Below are 16,048 nucleotides of genomic sequence, written 5' to 3'. Positions count from 1 at the left end.
CCACAAACAGCCTTGTTACAGACACTAAAGAAACATCTTTGAGCCTCAGTTTCCTTCTCTAGGAAATAGAGATGACGATGAAAATCATGTCACCTCCCAGGGCTATTGTGAAGATCAAATGACATAAATCATGTTGAATAAACCCTCTGCAAAAGTGACTGGCACGAAGGAAGTGAGAACTAATTTTATTCCCAAATCTAGTCCTCGAGGAGCAATTAAGGCACCGTGAGAGTTCTGAACTGTGTCCACGGCCACAAGCATGCCCACTCATCATGTGCTCCTTAAGGCTAGATAGCTCTTCTAAAACCCACACTTACGACATCTCTTTTGCATCTGTTGACATTTGTCCCCCACAGACTATAAAAAACTCAAATGCAGGGGCTGTGTCATATTTATTTTTGTATCTTGGTGACCAGCATTATCACATGACATCCATGTTTTGATGAAAGGATGAACCGTGAATGAATGAATGATTGAAGTGGGCAATCATCTCAAGGACCTCCAGACTGGTACTATGCTTGTTGCCTCCCAAATAGGAACCCTGACCCCCCCCCCCCCCCCCGCTGGTGGCATAGAAATGTTCGCATACCCCCACTGCATCCAATGTGTTTTGTAAATCAGTGCATATCAGACGCTGTGCTAGGCTCTGAGATTATGGAAGAGACGAAGACATGGCCCCATCCTCAAGAGGTTTAGAACCTAGAGAGGCACAAATCATCACTATAATGCTTGCACTGTAGGAATGCTTTATGAGACCCATAAAGAAAGTGTTTATGAAGCCCAGGGGAGGAAGTGATTAATTCTGAGCAGTGGTCAGGGAAGACTTTAGGGACATTTGGCCTGAACCTTGAAGCATGTATCAGGAGTCACTGCTTTAGGAATGTTGTAGAGCGTAGCTATTGCGTTCAGAAACTGGTTTGAATAAGTAGGACAAGGTCGGAGTTCAGAGAGCATTGAAAACTTGTAGGTAGCATTTGGACTGCAAACCAGCATATCCCAAGCTTTTCGTTGGTAGGAATTAATAGCAGCAGACACCAAGCCTATACTCTTGGGGGCCTGGAGACATCCACTAAAACAGCCCACTGTGCTTAGAATGTCCTTGGTCTCCTGTTTTATTCTAAAAACACATGAATTTTGCAACTTACAATGTAACATAGGCTTGTTTATTTAAAATGGTTTTTCCACCTCAACTCTAAGTAAAATTAGTGTCCCAGAAGATGCTTCATAAATATCCAAGGGCATTGCCAATGCCTTGGCACCCTGGGCTGAGTTTGAGAGCGTTGGCTCCAGACTTCAGAGATGCTGGGCTAAGACGGGACATGATGAAAGCAGGTTCTGGGGTGGAATTCTGAGCTGTCACTGGCGTTCATGGTCTCAGGGGACAGTCCTTGCCTCAGGAGGAACAAAGAATCAAATTATTGACTTTAAGTTCCAACAGTTCTTACAACTCAGCAGAGACAGTGTTCTTAGAAGTCAAGGTTTTTGATTTGCTGGAAAAATATTTTGCAATATGGAAGGCTAATACCTAAAGGAAGCTTGGCATGAAGCTGGCACTAGAAATTAGAGAGTAGAAAAATAATACAAGACCCAGGCCACATCTGCAAACCAGATTAAAAATAAAAATAAAAATAATAATAACAACAACAACAACAACACCCTGGCCAGGATAGGGAGCTTCTGAGCAGGAAAAGGATATATTAGAATGTGGAGGGTCCTTAAGAAGGAGCTCTTTACCTTGCTGGGACACAAGACAGGAGCAGATAGAACTCCTAGATTAGTTGGGGATTCTAAGAGGTAAAGAGATTTTTTTGTTTGCTTCTGGAGTTTGGAAAGCCCCAGAAATATGTGTCATACTACAGTGAAGAGAGGGCATGAGAGATGAGACAGGGAGGGAGCAACCAGTGACAGGCTTGCATTTTCCTAGTCCCACAGATATTGGAAATCTAAGTGGAACCCAGCATTAAGACCAGACACCTAACCCATTCCCATGACACATCATCTCCTTCCTATCCTCAGACCCGGACTACATGCAGGGGTGAAGTGAGAACAGAGGAAATACTGCATTTGGCTTAATTTAAAGCCAAAGTGACTGAAGTCTCAAAGTTTTTGGCGATCGGTGGAAATGGGAGCTAGGCGTAGATATCAGGTAATTTATAAAAAACTTAAGTTAGAGTTTCTACCAAGTGGAAAACCCTGGGGTTTGGAAACCCTTCCCCAGTCCACAGAGGCTGACGCTAGAGCTCAGGAGGGATGGAGAGGGGAGGCACACAGGCAGATCCGGCTCCCGGGGAAGTTGGAGAGGTCATAACAGGAGGCTCCACTCTGCACTGGGGACGAAATGTTCCCTGGCACAGAGAAGAGAACGGAGCAGATGAAAAGGGGAAAATAAAGAGTGAGGTCGCCCTGCCTGGGTCCCAGATGCTTCAGGGGATGCTAGGGTTCTCTTAACTAGGCTGTGTCCACTCTCTCCAGCCGCCCTTTGGAAGGAAAGGATGGGCTGTATTAATACATCCAAAGCGCCCCGTCTGGGAGATGCTGTGCAAGTCGCCATAAGAGCCAGGGCTTGGCTCCCGTCCCCAGCCACGGCAGCTGGTGCCAGTTTAAGGCAGTGGCCCCATTTCTGCCGTGGCCGAAGCCCAAACAAACATGACTCAGAAAGCTGAAAGGGCTTCCTCGCCCAGCAAAAGTCCGCATGACCCTCTCCAAGCCAAGCGAGAAGCACTAGCCCGGAACGAAGGCACCATCGCCTGGTCTCTCTCTGGCAAATTAGCCATCAGACTTCACGGAACGTAACTTCCTGCTCCAGGGAGCCCCTCCTGGGGCAAAAGAACAGGACCAGCGTGACCCGAAAGATCTCTTCCTTTACATCTTTAAATGGTTTCCAGGAATGGAGCCACAGGAACTTTTTTTTTTTCCTTGCATCTCAAACCCAACAAAGGGCAGTCATATTAAGTTGCTTTCCAGAGCGGCTCCTGGGTGATCTTTCTTTCCCTGATGTGAGTCCGTTGGCTTTCCCGTGAGCCTAAAGGAAGGAGGAGACTATGCAGCCGGCAGAGAGGGATGGAGACGCAGGGATGACGTGAGGAGGGTCATTTTGTCAGAGGCTTCTGAAACGGACAGTGGCTGTAGGCACTTTGCTTTCAAGTACAGCTGGTCCCTGACTTAACGACGGTTTGACTTCCGGTTGTTCCATTTCATGATGGCGCGCAAGCAAGACGCATTTAGTATACCGCGTCCTTGGAACCTGGGGTTTGGATCTCTTCCCAGGCTAGCGGTGTGTGGGACGATCTTCTCCCATGATGCTGGGCAGCCGCAGAGCGCCCAGTCACCCTGAGATCACCAGAGTCAAGGCTGATAGACCAACAGCCCTTCTCTCTCCACACAGCCATTCCAGGGTTCACTTACAGGATAGTCTTCAGTCAATTACATGAGATCTTCCTACACTTGGTTACAAACGAGGATTTGTTCAAGATGATTTTGCCCAACCGTAGGCTAATGGCAGTGTCCTGAGCACATCTCAGGAGGGCGAGGCTAAGCCATCATGTTCAGTGTGTTAGGTGTAGTAAACTCATTTTCCACTTAGGATATTTTCAACTGACAATGGGTTTATTGGGACATCGTAAGTCGAGGAACATCTGCAGTGTGTACCAGACAGTGGGCAGTAGCTAACATAATTCTTCTCCACTTCGTTATCCTATTAAAATGTGAGAAATTTCAAAGAGAAGGATCTGGTGCTACCTTCCTTCTAATCCAGTATTACAGCTCAAACATCATTGCCAAGTTCCAGAGAAGAACCCTAACACTGGGATGATGCCGTCAAGCATGATGAGTCTTTTTGTCAGGCATCCCTTGGCTCTGGTGAGAACCACACTACCCCTTCCCCAGACCTTCCCCAATTTCCTTCCCCGCCTGGAGCTCAGTGACCATCTATCTTCATCTGCTGAAAAATGAAATGGTAGAGTGTATGGAAGCCTTGTTCCAAGCTCTTTCGTTTTCTTCTGCAGTTTCTTTTCAAAACCACTTGTTTTATTTATTCTCTCACTCAGCCCCTATAAAAAGAAATCTCCGTTAGCCACTCACAAATGCCGGCACCCTGATTCAAGGGGATTGGGTTACCGAAGGCTTTGCAGAACAATGATTGTACAAAAAGGTAGCCGGTAAATTCCAAGGAAATTAAATACCTTTATCTTGAAAAACACAAGCTCACAATTGGGCTTCAAAGGAACATAAATACACCACCAGGCTGTGAAAATCAGGGTCCCCTTTCAAGGATGGAAAAGGGGCCAGTGGTATTGACTCACAGAATCCTTAGAGAGCAGGAAGTTTGCTGTCTGGCCCAGGGGGATGTGAGACATCTTAGTGAGAGTGGGGGTGAGGGATGGGTGGGGAGTGGACTCTGGGGTTGTTTTCCTCTCTCTCTCTTCTCAGGGGGCCCAGTCTGATGATCCCGGTTCTCTGGTTTCTCTGGAGAGAGCCAAGACTGGAAACCCGAATATGGGAGTTTAGATAGTGTCTCAGAGAGATGCTTGCCGAGGAAGCTTCTCCCTAATCAAATCAGATTGACTGTTGAGAGATGGAGAAATTCCCAGGGGATGCCAGTTAACAGGATCAGGAACAGAGGCAAATGGTGGCCCAGTGTGTTTGCCGTCAAAGGAGGTGAGCAACCGTAGAGCCTACAGCTCAACTTTGTGCAGCTGCGGAGTCAAGGTGGAGTCAGTGAAGCATTGATTCAAGCGTTTGATGTAATGTTGTCAAGGGGAGAAGGGAATTTTCTAAGTGGAACTCACCGCCCATACACACAACCATACATCACCCCTGTCCAAAAAGAGTGACCCTCTTTTCCGGTCACTCTGGGTAGGAGGAGAGGTCCCAGGAATGAATTCGGTCGTCAGAGCGTGGGGGTGAGCTCTGTAATCTCATCCCTGTCGCAGAAGGAAGACTAGTTCTGGGGAGAGGCCGTGTGGCTCTGGCTTCAGTTGGGATCTGGCCCTTGCTGCTGGCCGTGGGACCAGGGGCACGTTACCCGACTCCACTACGTTGATTTCCTTGTCAGAAAAATGGAGGCAAACATGGTAGCAGTTTCACAGGGATTCAATGAAAATGTTTAGCCTAGTAACTTTGCTGCCAGGAAGCAGTCATAAAGGTCAACTTCATTTTTATAGAGAACATGAGCGGGGGCAGTGAAATGTATCTAGATATCACGTCTCAGCTGTAAAAACTTGGGCCACTTAACTTTCTTGAATTCCTGTTTCTTTCACTGTAAAATGCCGACAGTGGGCCTTTTTTTTACAGTGTTTTTAATGATAATTGAACAAGATAGCAAATGTTTTTAAAAATGAGGCGCTTGAGCTCGTATTTTGATAAATTGTAAAGTGCCTCTCCCAAGCTTGTGTTTTGATAAATTGCAAAAATTATCAGATGCCTCTTCCATTCCTCTTCGACGTCGTGTCCGTTCGCCTGCTGTCACTCTCTTCCGTCACTGTCTGGAGACTCTGCTAGTCTAGTCAGGGAATGTCGCGGGAAGAGTGAATGGCACGCTTTGCTGTTTCTGTCCTCGGCTGTGCACACCTGATGGGTCCCTTCGTATTTTCTCACAAGGTCGTAGAGGTCAGCTCACACGTGGTCTCGTGAAGTTGCTATTTACAGTAAATAAGTCTCAGAAGATGGGACCATTTAATATATTTGCGTGGAGGTAGGTGAATATGACTTTTGAGATAGAAAGTGCTCGAAAGTCACTTTGGTCGAAGAATTCAGGTGTCTATCAAGAGTTTTCAGTGTGGATCGCTGCACAGAACTTCAGCACACTGCCTGGTGCTCAGCTCGTGGAAGCTTCTCGAGAAAGATTTATTGATCCACATCCAAAACAAATACATGGGATCGTAGTGCCGGTCTCTCTGCTCTCTGTACCCACCTCTGTGGTTCTTGCGGCCTCTGCCTCTTTGCCTCCCAGGCTAGACCTACCCCTTGTTCAAAAGGAGCATCAATGCTTCTCAGTTGCCAATTTCCACAGTGCCACAAGGAGATATGCAAGGGGAGTACAGCACGTGACTCCAAAAAGTGATCACTTTCAGGTCAGAACTGAAGGCAGAGCAGTTGGGTGGAGATTCACATCTGCTCCGAGGTCCTCTCTTCCAGGTTGCCATTCCCCTGTGTAGTTCTAGAGACAAGGAAAGTTGTTGGTTTGCATTTGTCAACTGTAATTTGTATTTGCGGGCAAGCTAGGAGTGACACCAGGGTTAGTGTTTAATCAAGAGTTTTCAGGGGGAGCTCGGTTCTGTTCCAGTTGATACGGTCTTATTGCCAGGGCATAGCTGAGGCTCTGAGACTCAGGTGTCAAGAGAGACTATCAGTCTGAAAGCCATCTGTCTAGGTGGCTTCTGTGGTGTACAGCTAAGAAGGGAAAGGGGCTGTGATTAGCCGACTCCCCCCTTGCAGGGGCTGAGGCGGCTGTGAGTGCATGGAGGGCCTGTGATCAGACTGGACGGTGTCCGTGCTCGAGGAGAGGCTGTGTGCGGCAAAGGCATTCGACTTTAGGAGAGTGACTGATGGCAGCGTTAAGTAGAACTGCTGGGCTCTCCTAGCACTCGCTGCCTGCTCCCACTCCATCTGTTTCTCAACTCTGACTATGCCAGCAATCTATTCCTGCCTCCACTTTCCAATAAGTTCCTAAAGGCACCGATGGCTTACAAGCTCGCTCCTAGGCGGGGAGGCCGCCCAGCCAGGATTCAGCACACTGGAGCTAACAGCCATGATTAACATGCTGGACCTGAAACTTGAGAAGCTGGGAAAGAAAGACCTGGGGGTGTTTCAGTGACGAATGCTTTCTCCCCACATCCTGTTAAAACCTCAGCTACTCTGAGAAGCTTTCCCAGATCTGATCAAACTTATCCCAGCTCCAATCACCTGTCTGTGTATAACCCTCCCTCATGCCCTTGCACCTGCCGGGGACCCGGTACCCTGGGTCCACGTTGTGGATTAGCCCATGTCAGAGTTCAGTTCTGCCTTGGCCAGCCACTCCGCACAGTCTGGGCCATCTGCTTCTGTGACCGGGCTATGAGCCCCCGACAAGGGCTGTCACACTTTACTATTATTTCAAACAGAATTTAATTAGGAATGAATACATTTCACAGTATGGATCCAAAGCTTTTGATGATGCAGAATTCTACATAGGAGATGTCTTTATCCTCTTACTTTCTGTTCATTCTTTGCACAAACATTTATCGGGCTTCGATTACGGGCCAGGCACCATGATTGCAAGGTTACAGAGCTGAGCGAGACCTGGATATATCCCTCCAGGAACTCATAATATAGTGAGAAATCCAGAGATAGCAGATCAAACTAGGGCATTATTTGATGCAATGTTAGAATGAGTCACAGTGCATGATCAGTGAAATACCAAAGCCGTATATCTAACAGAGCTAGGTAAGATCAGGGAAGGCAGCCTGGAGGAAGTGACCACTCCGCAAAGCCTTAAAGGAAAGGTGAAGTTTAGCGCAGTGTGTGTCTGGGGGTTTCAGGTAGGCTCCAGGCAGAGGAGGGTACAGAAAGAAGACAGGGGCAACAATGCTATGTGCTGGGAACTATGAACAGTAACTAGAGATTTCTCGCAGTTAGATTTTGCATTTTGAGAAGTTCACTCAAGCAAACTTAGTGGAGGGTAGAGTTGAGCGATACAGCTGCAAGCACGAGGTCATTTCCGAGACTGCGACAGTGGGAGCCTGAACATGAACGAGGAAAGCAGTAGCAGGGAATGAGAGAAGGGTGAGAAAGTAACAAGTGTTTAGGAGGCAAAATCAGCAGGACTTGGTACTAGCCAGTGCAGGAGGGGGAGGCAGGAGACCAAACGCAGGGAAACGAGGAGAGAAGGTGCCTTAGAGCCAGCAAAAGGCATGGAGAAGTTTGCAAGAGGACAATGTCTTTATAAAAAGTCAAGAAGGAGATGTGATTGGCAATGCCAAGTGCTCTAAGAGGTCACTTAAGATCACGACTGGAAAATTTCCAAAAGGTTAGAAACGTGATGTTCGTTGGTGACCTTGGTGTGGGTGGTTTCAGTGGTGCAAGACAGAATTGCGAGATGAGTGATGAGTGAGTGGGAAAAACAAAAGTCGATTCAGATAGAACCATTTTCTTCTTCAGCTTCCCTGGGCCTAAAAGGTTTTCAAGCATCCAAAATTATGTTTGAGGCCTGAAAAAATGTATTAGCTTCAAGATGCAAAAAAGAAACTGCAAAATTAAATTAAGACACGTTTAATTAAATATCTCTAAAATGTAACATTGTTTCGACCTCATTAATTTTTAAATTTAATATTCATAAAAACTTCATTACATTTAGAAACAATTTTGGGGGTTAGATTTTTCTCATTTTGCAAACATCCCCTTGTATGCACAATGATTGCTGAGAAATCACAGCCAATTATACATTAAATGTTGCCTGCTACTCAGTCACATCACAAGCAAAATTTTAAAAATGCATTTAATGTTAAGATATGGGTGCATTTTCTTCTACTTGCTGTTATGTGAGAGGGGGGCCTCCAAATGTATGCTTTTTTAAGGGCTTTAAAATGTCTTAAAATAGTTCTGATATAGACAACTGTTTCAAAAATCTTGGCCAGGGAAGGAAGGAGAGAGAAGGGGTGTTCACTAGACAGAGCTGGAAGGGGAAGGAGGTTTTCTTATTTTCTCTCTGAGAAGAGAGGCACGTGAGTATGTGTCTATGTGTAGGGAGAGTCAGGGGCAAGAAGAGAGTCAAAGGGTCCGGGTGATGCTGAGACAGGCAGGGAGCCCAATTGGCAGAATTGGCCCCGCTGAAAGGGCTTTCCCCTCTGCAGAAATAAGAGGGGAGGTTGAGGCCTTTCAGGGGGATCCTAGTCTTTTTTTTTTTTTTTTTTTCTGTTTCAAGTGCAACTATCTGAAAGTGACCAGAGAGTCTTACAGGAACTTCGCAGTCACTTGGGGGGTCTGTTTACTTGAACAGGTGGGCATACCTCATCTAGGTTATGGGGTACCATTTCTCCTTCACTGAGGCCCTCCATCCAGCCTTCTCCACAGCTGAAGTATCACCCATGGAGTTCACCCATGATGCTCAGATGTACTTCCCTCCACCCATGCACCTACTCCTGGAGCAGACACCAGAGCATCCCAGCATCTGTGCCCTTTTCTTTCTCAAGGGCCCTTTGTATTCGCCCCACTCACGTGGGTCCTGATGTTCCCATGGTCAAAAAACTTTCTGCTCAAATGATCCCAGGTTAGAGGGGCAGGTGTTAAAATGAACCCTAACCTCCTTCCTCCCAGAAAGTAGAAATCTTCTCCAAACCCTATATGCCTTCCATTAGAATTGAGTTTTTAAATATCCCTTTGTCTGGGGTTATTCAAAAGAGAGGATCCATAGCAGATGATTAGTGTAGGCGCCTCCCTCCTCCCCCCCACCCCCACCCCCATCCCTACATGGGCTGGGCCATTGTCACAACAAAACAAAAAAGCAACAGACATCCACTCTGAGGCTTTGTGAGAGGAAACCCGAGGCATCTTGAAATGGCTCCTGGCTACGTAGAGCTATTTTTCCAGCTCTCCAAGATGCAGAACTCATATAAGCTCATTTATAGTGGTGTATGAGGCTGGCTTTCCCTAACGCTGGCGTAGCTCCGTGTCCTACCCCTGATTACACAGACACTCAAATGTGCAAGCATTCCAGACTAGCACAGGGCGTAGGCTACCCTCCTGGCAATTTCCTGGATCAAAGTTGCTTTCAGATCTACGACGGTGGCCCCTATTGAATCAGGGTGTCATGGGCTTATGACACGCTTCTGAAGTTTGGGTTTCTCTGATGCCAAGTAAAGCATCCGGTGACACAGCTAAACTCAATGTTTGACACTGTGGAAATGAAACAAGCGTAAAACCCTACAAATATTTACTGAGTATAGGCTATCTGCCAGGGATCGTGCTTGGTGGGGAGAATACCACTGGAAACTATGCCTGACTTCAAGGAACTTCGTGATGTATTTGCTCTGAAAAATACTAATCTCCAAAAGAATTTTAGGTCTGGCTAGAAAAGAGTCACCTGTGAAATGTATTTTCAAATGCAGATTCCTGGGCCCCACTCCAGAGATATGGATTCAAGAGCTCTGGTGGTGTAAGAACGAAGAGTCTGTATTTTGAACAAGCTTCCCACGTGGTTCTGATGGCCACCACTGGTCCAGAGGGATAAAAACGTTCTGTCTCAATACGTGTCTTCGTAACCTGTTGACCCAGATACAGAACTGGATTTTTTTTTTCTATCCATAGCTTGGTTGAAAAACTGCTTTATATCCAACAAAACCGGTATTGTAAAGATGGACTAAAATTTTTATGAACCACCTAGAATTTATAGGTATTTTGGTATCATGTCTCTGCAGGATAAATCAAGTTTTCCCTGACACTTTTTTTAAAATTAATTAATTTATTTATTTTAGAGAGATTGAGAGAGAGAAAGAGAGTGGGCAGTGGGGGGCAGGGGGTAAGGGAGAGAGAATCCCCAGCAGTCTCCCCACTGAGCACAGAGTTAACATGGGGCTCGATCTCACGACCCTGAGATCACGACCTGAGCCAAAACCAAGAGTTGGACGCTTAACCGACTGAGCCACCCAGATACCCCTGACCCTTTTCTTAAAATCACCCTCACCTCCGACCCCCAGAAGGCCTTTTGGAGGCTTCTCACCAGACTCCTCCTTTTCCAACTCGACTCTCCCTCCCCTCTTCTACTCCAGCTATTCCACACCTTTTTTTTTTTTTTTCCCTCAAAAGAATAATTATATCTCCTGCAAGGAAGATGTGTGAAAAGCATCTACAAGACTCAGGTTCTGGTTGGTTAAACGACTTCCAGCATTTTGGTAGAATGAGTATGACTTATAGCCCTCTTATGTTAGTTTGTGTTTGTTCTCACTCTCTTGCAGGACTGGGGATGGAGAATATTGGTGGAATCTTTGTGGTTCTTATCTGTGGCTTAATCGTGGCCATTTTTATGGCTATGTTGGAGTTTTTATGGACTCTCCGACACTCGGAAGCTACTGAGGTAAACCTTCGAATGGGTACGACCTGTGGTGTTGGCCGATCGGCTCACACACCTACGAAAGTCATTTCAGACAAAACCTGTGAGATCCCGGAAGAGGGGGGAGCACACACGGGACAGCGAGGCAGAAAGAGTCCCGATCCCACGGGCAAGCGGTCTGGGTTGATGCTTCATCCCTTATAATCATACCACTGCAGAAAGTGCACTTAACTCCTGAGCTTCAGACTCTTTTCCAGAACAGCCCAGGTGGTAAATACATAATGTGTGTTTTACTCACAACGAAGTCTTCTACAACTGTAATATAAGGTGTAGTGTGAGCAAAGAGGAAAAGCCCAAAGTACCAGGCTACCAGTGGAAGGGACGACTTTGGTTCTTCTGTCTTTGGTATGTTTCGCCTTACTGGTAAAGATGTTTAGAGATATCCCAATTCACATAAGGCCAAGAAGTACATCTCCCTTCTCAGGGATTTTGGGTCCGTTTAATTCCCAAACCTGTAGCTTAAAAACTGGGTTAATGTAAATTTCACACAGACTGAGAAGTCTGGATAGAAGGCAGAAGACTTTATCCCATTCTTTCCCATTCTACCTCTGAGAAGGGGCACCGGTCCTGACATGCTGAAGGCATTATTTGGTTTTTAACGCATGTTCACTTTTCTCTCAGTCTCTCAACTCTGGGTCGTTGTAAGCCTCCTCCCTTACACTGGAAACACAGGGATATACATGTGCCCCTCCGTCTGTGGGGTCCAGCCTCAGGCGGGGCCTCAATACAGCACTGCCTTCTGCTCCTTTTACTTTTCTGTGCTCAGACTCTTTCCCATACCCACTAGGACTTCCAAACCATCACCTGCTCGTCACATCCCTCTGTCCCTTCATGCGTAACGGTTAATTTTACTCCTGCCCACTCCCACAAATCAGGAGTGGCTAGCCCCGAATCAAAACCCCACTAAAAACTTTACCCACAGCTAAAGCCACCCCTGCAGCCACCGCAGATGCTCCTGGGTACCCCTCTGTCTCTGTCCTCATCCCACTTCCCTCGGCTACTCCAGGATTTTCCTTTTTCTCCCTTTTAAGTTTACCTTTTTCTCCCTTGTATGTTTACCTCTTGCTCTCTCCCCAAAATCTAAAATTATGCTCAAGTTTATCTTCTATTTTGAAATAATAATATTGGGGCACCTGGGTGGCTCAGTCAGTTAAGCATTTGACTCTTGATCTAAGCTCACGTCTTGACTTCAGGGTCATGAGTTCAAGGCCCTTGTTGGGCTCCATGCTGGGCTTTTCAACAAAAAGTCATAAAATAGTAGCAGTGTTACTATTACTCTTGTGCTATCCTTCCCCTCCTCCAAACCAGGGGGATCCAGCTGTCTCCAGTTCCTGACCTCCCATCCAGTCCTCAATGCAGGGCAGTCTGACTCCTCCCTACCCCTGCACTGAAAAGTCATTGCTAAGAGATCTAACCCCTCCCAATAGACAAAACCAAAGAGAACCCAAGGGGCCTTACTGGACCTCAGTGTGCCCTTCATGAAGTGGACAGTTCCTTCCAGAAGCTTCCAGAAGCTTTCTCCTCCCTTGCCTTGCCTGACACCAGGCTCTCTTGGTTCCCCAGCCCCACCCCAACTTCTTCCCCCAACTTTACTGGTTTTCATGCATTGTCTACTCCTAAAATAATGGTGCTACTTACTTACTCTGTAAGACTCAGTTCAGGGGTTCCTTTCTGAAACCTTCCCCAGTTCTCCTGCCTTCATCCTTGGATGGGAGGAGTTGATCATTTCTCCTCTTTTCCAATACCATTACAACCTGTTGATCAAGCACTTAGACACTGTATTGCAATTATTTTCATATCAGCCTCCCTACTGAACATTGTATTGCCTAAAAGCCAGGACTGTGGCCACTATCTTATGTTCGTGCAAAGCACAGTGCTTGATACATAGTTGACAGCTGATAAATGTATGTCTTGTCACATGTAATAGATTAGGCAGGTGCTATTGTTTTAGCTTTATGGTTATTACTGGAAGCACAGAGATGTTACGGGACTTGCCCAGAGTCTCTGATATTTAGTAACAGGGCTCAGTTTAGGAAGGGTTTAGATGGGTCGTAACCCATTAGATGATATTCCTTCTCTGCAGCCACTCCAGATAGAGGATCTGGTTATTCTTAAAAGCTTAAGCACCCTCAGGATATACCTCGAAAACCTCATTGAGAACTTCTAAGAGCTAAAATGAAGAGTAAAGGCTCCATTAGCTCTTTGGCTCTAGTAGAACAACCATTCCATTGATAGAATAAGAAGACTGGAAGAAAGACCATGAAAGAGCAGGTTTTTTTCCTCCTGTCATCGTCCCGGAAAGCGTCCTTTCCAGCACAGAGTAGAGAACTAAACAGAGCGTGCACGTGCTTTGGAGTGGATAGGTTTAGGTTCAAATTCTGGGCCAGCTCTTGGTGAGTCAAGTGATTTTTCACAAGGTCTATGACTTCGCTGAGCCTCCCTTTCCACATCTGTGAAATGGGTAGAGTAGAAGTAGCAGCCGTGCAGGGTCATTATTCTTCACCCACAACTCTGAAACCTAAAAGGCTTGGAAAGTTCCAAATTTTTAAATATATTTTGTACAAAGTACACTGGGCGACAAAACTTGCACAGGTCTGAGGCTAGCATTAATGTTTGTGGTCTTTGTCCCACTCCGTGTAAAGGTATGAACATTTTGCTACAGAAATGCTAATGGGCCCTTTTCCAGTTGTATTGATAAATAATTGACATACATTACGGCATAAGTGTGAGGCATAGAGGGTAATGGTCTGATTTACCGATACTGTGAAATGATCACTGCAGGTTTCGCTCGCATCTGTCATCTCATACAGATACAATAAAAAAGAAGGAAAAAAAAAAGAAAACCAATTTTCTCCTTGTGATGAGAACTCTCAGGATTTACTCTTAACAACTTTTAATGTGTTTGAATATAGGGTCTGCCCTAGACCCCACTGGCTTCGATACACAGTATAGAGCATGGGTGTTGTATAACCACTCTAAAATCTAAAATATTCTGAAACGGAGCTGGACCCAGGGGTTTTTTTTCAGGAGGCTGTGGACCTAGAGGGTGGTGATTGCTGTTCCTTTTGTTGTTATATTGAGTATTCTTTCTAGCTATAACCACTCGACCCAAAGAATGAGAGTCTTTAGCCTGAGAACAGAATGTTCACGGAGAGTGAATTTTTCAGGTACTTGAAACACTGACCTGCAGAAGAGAGGCTATTACTTAGTAGGCTTCAGGGTATAAATCTAACAGGGATGGATGGAAGGAAATTTTAGGAAGACGAATTGTGACGTCTGTAGAGGGAAGAACTTTTTCATGGGCTCTGTCCCAACATAGTGAGGCCAGTGTCTTTGGAGGTGTGTGGCAAAGACTGGGCCACCAGCTGGCAGGGTGTGGAGCACTATGGTAAGGAGCGCGTTCAAATGCTAAGTGGGAGGTATAATGAGGGGATGGGTTGACAGGTCTTCCCAGTATATCCATACCTACAATTATTCAATTCGGAGACTCTGCCCCCCCCCCCCCCAGCCCACCCAAGCAGATGTGCAAGGGACAGGCCAGGGACCCGCAGGGGCTGGTTCTGAGACGTTGAACTGTGACCTCCTCCTCCCTCCCCAGGTGTCCGTCTGCCAGGAGATGGTGACCGAGTTGCGCAGCATCATCTTGTGTCAGGACAGTGTCCACCCCCGCCGACGGCGAGCTGGGGTGCCTCCGCCTCGGCCCCCCATTCCCGAGGAGCGCCGGCCGCGCGGCACCGCGACGCTCAGCAACGGCAAGCTGTGCGGGGCCGGGGAGCCTGACCAGCTGGCGCAGAGACTGGCCCAGGAGGCCGCCCTGGTGGCCCGCGGCTGCACACACATCCGCGTCTGCCCCGAGTGCCGCAGGTTCCAGGGCCTGCGGGCGCGGCCGTCTCCCGCCCGCAGCGAGGAGAGCCTGGAGTGGGAGAAGACCACCAACAGCAGCGAGCCCGAGTAGCCCCGGGGGCGCCGGACACGTGCAGGCCGGGCGGGGAGGCGGGAGGGCCGGCCGGGGGCGCTGCGCTCCGCGGGGAGCCGGGACTCACTCGTGCGGCGTCCACGCTTCTCGCCTGAGCCTGGATCCAGGAGCTTGACCGAAAGAGCGCAGAGAGCCTGCCGCCCCGGCCAGACCCAGCGCCCGGGGCCGGGAGCCGGGACCACCCAGAGACGTTGCACCCCAGCGGCGAGGGGACGCCCTCCCTCCTGGCCACAAGGACCCATCTTCTCCCAGTGGGCCTTTTCCTCCCGCCAGAATTACAGAGTCTGGGGTGGGGGTCCCTGCTCAGACCTGTCCAATGAATTGGTGGAATCATCAGTGGAATTTCCCCTAGGAAGGGGCCATTGTACCCTGGGTCTAGTTCTTACAGGAAAACAAATTAAACTCAACAGGGAAGTTTTTCTTTTCTGGATTTGTATATTTTTGTTAATGTTGTTTTGTTTTCCCTTCCCCATCTTCGCCCGCCCCGCCCCACTTTTCTTCTTCGTGTTGTCTCAATTCTAGCCATTTGATTGGGGGGGGGGGGGTTGTTTTTGGTTTTTTTGGAGGGGGAGGCTGCGTTAGGCATTGGGAGTCTAAATAATCCGTTTCTTTTTCCTAAATTTTAGGACATGGAGTGGCCAGTGCATTGGATTTCAGGTGCCGACCTCTCTTTTCTGAGTGGGGGTTGGGGGCTCCAGTGAGTGTAGGAGAAGGGTCTTGGGAAAAATGAGGTGGAGAGTCTCAAAAGTCCATTAAAGTAATTTTTTAAATGCCCAAATCCAATCAATTCATGGTTTACTGAGAGAGACCTTGAAATGCCTGGGATTTCAGGGGTTACTATGTCTTCTCTTTCCCTCTCTCTCTTTCTGACTTTCACTACCACTGGGTTTGATTTGGGCTTTTGTGAAGGTGATCTCTGAAGAACAGAGACAGGGGAGGAGAGCAGAATGCATTAGGTGTCCTGGGGCATACGGTGTCCTGGGGCCACA

The 16,048-nt window shown here is 47.3% G+C and overlaps 1 protein-coding gene across 8 annotated transcripts in view; it reads left to right on the top strand.

The window, feature by feature from the left end:
* Positions 1-15,495, top strand: part of GRIK4 (glutamate ionotropic receptor kainate type subunit 4) — a 410,580-nt gene extending 395,085 nt beyond the window's left edge. For all 8 annotated transcript variants that reach the window (XM_059415278.1, XM_059415269.1, XM_059415287.1 and 5 more), the window contains 2 exons: positions 10,929-11,047; positions 14,682-15,495. In XM_059415278.1, coding sequence (XP_059271261.1) covers positions 10,929-11,047; positions 14,682-15,038 — 476 coding nt within the window. In that variant the 3' untranslated portion in view covers positions 15,039-15,495. The remainder of the gene's footprint in view (positions 1-10,928; positions 11,048-14,681) is intronic.
* The last annotated feature ends 553 nt before the right edge of the window (positions 15,496-16,048 follow it).

The sequence above is a fragment of the Mustela nigripes genome, chromosome 1 (genome assembly GCF_022355385.1).
Source record: "Mustela nigripes isolate SB6536 chromosome 1, MUSNIG.SB6536, whole genome shotgun sequence".
Taxonomy (NCBI): Eukaryota; Metazoa; Chordata; class Mammalia; order Carnivora; family Mustelidae; genus Mustela; species Mustela nigripes.
Note: the sequence above shows the minus strand (reverse complement) of the source record. Positions and strands in the feature narration are given on the sequence as shown.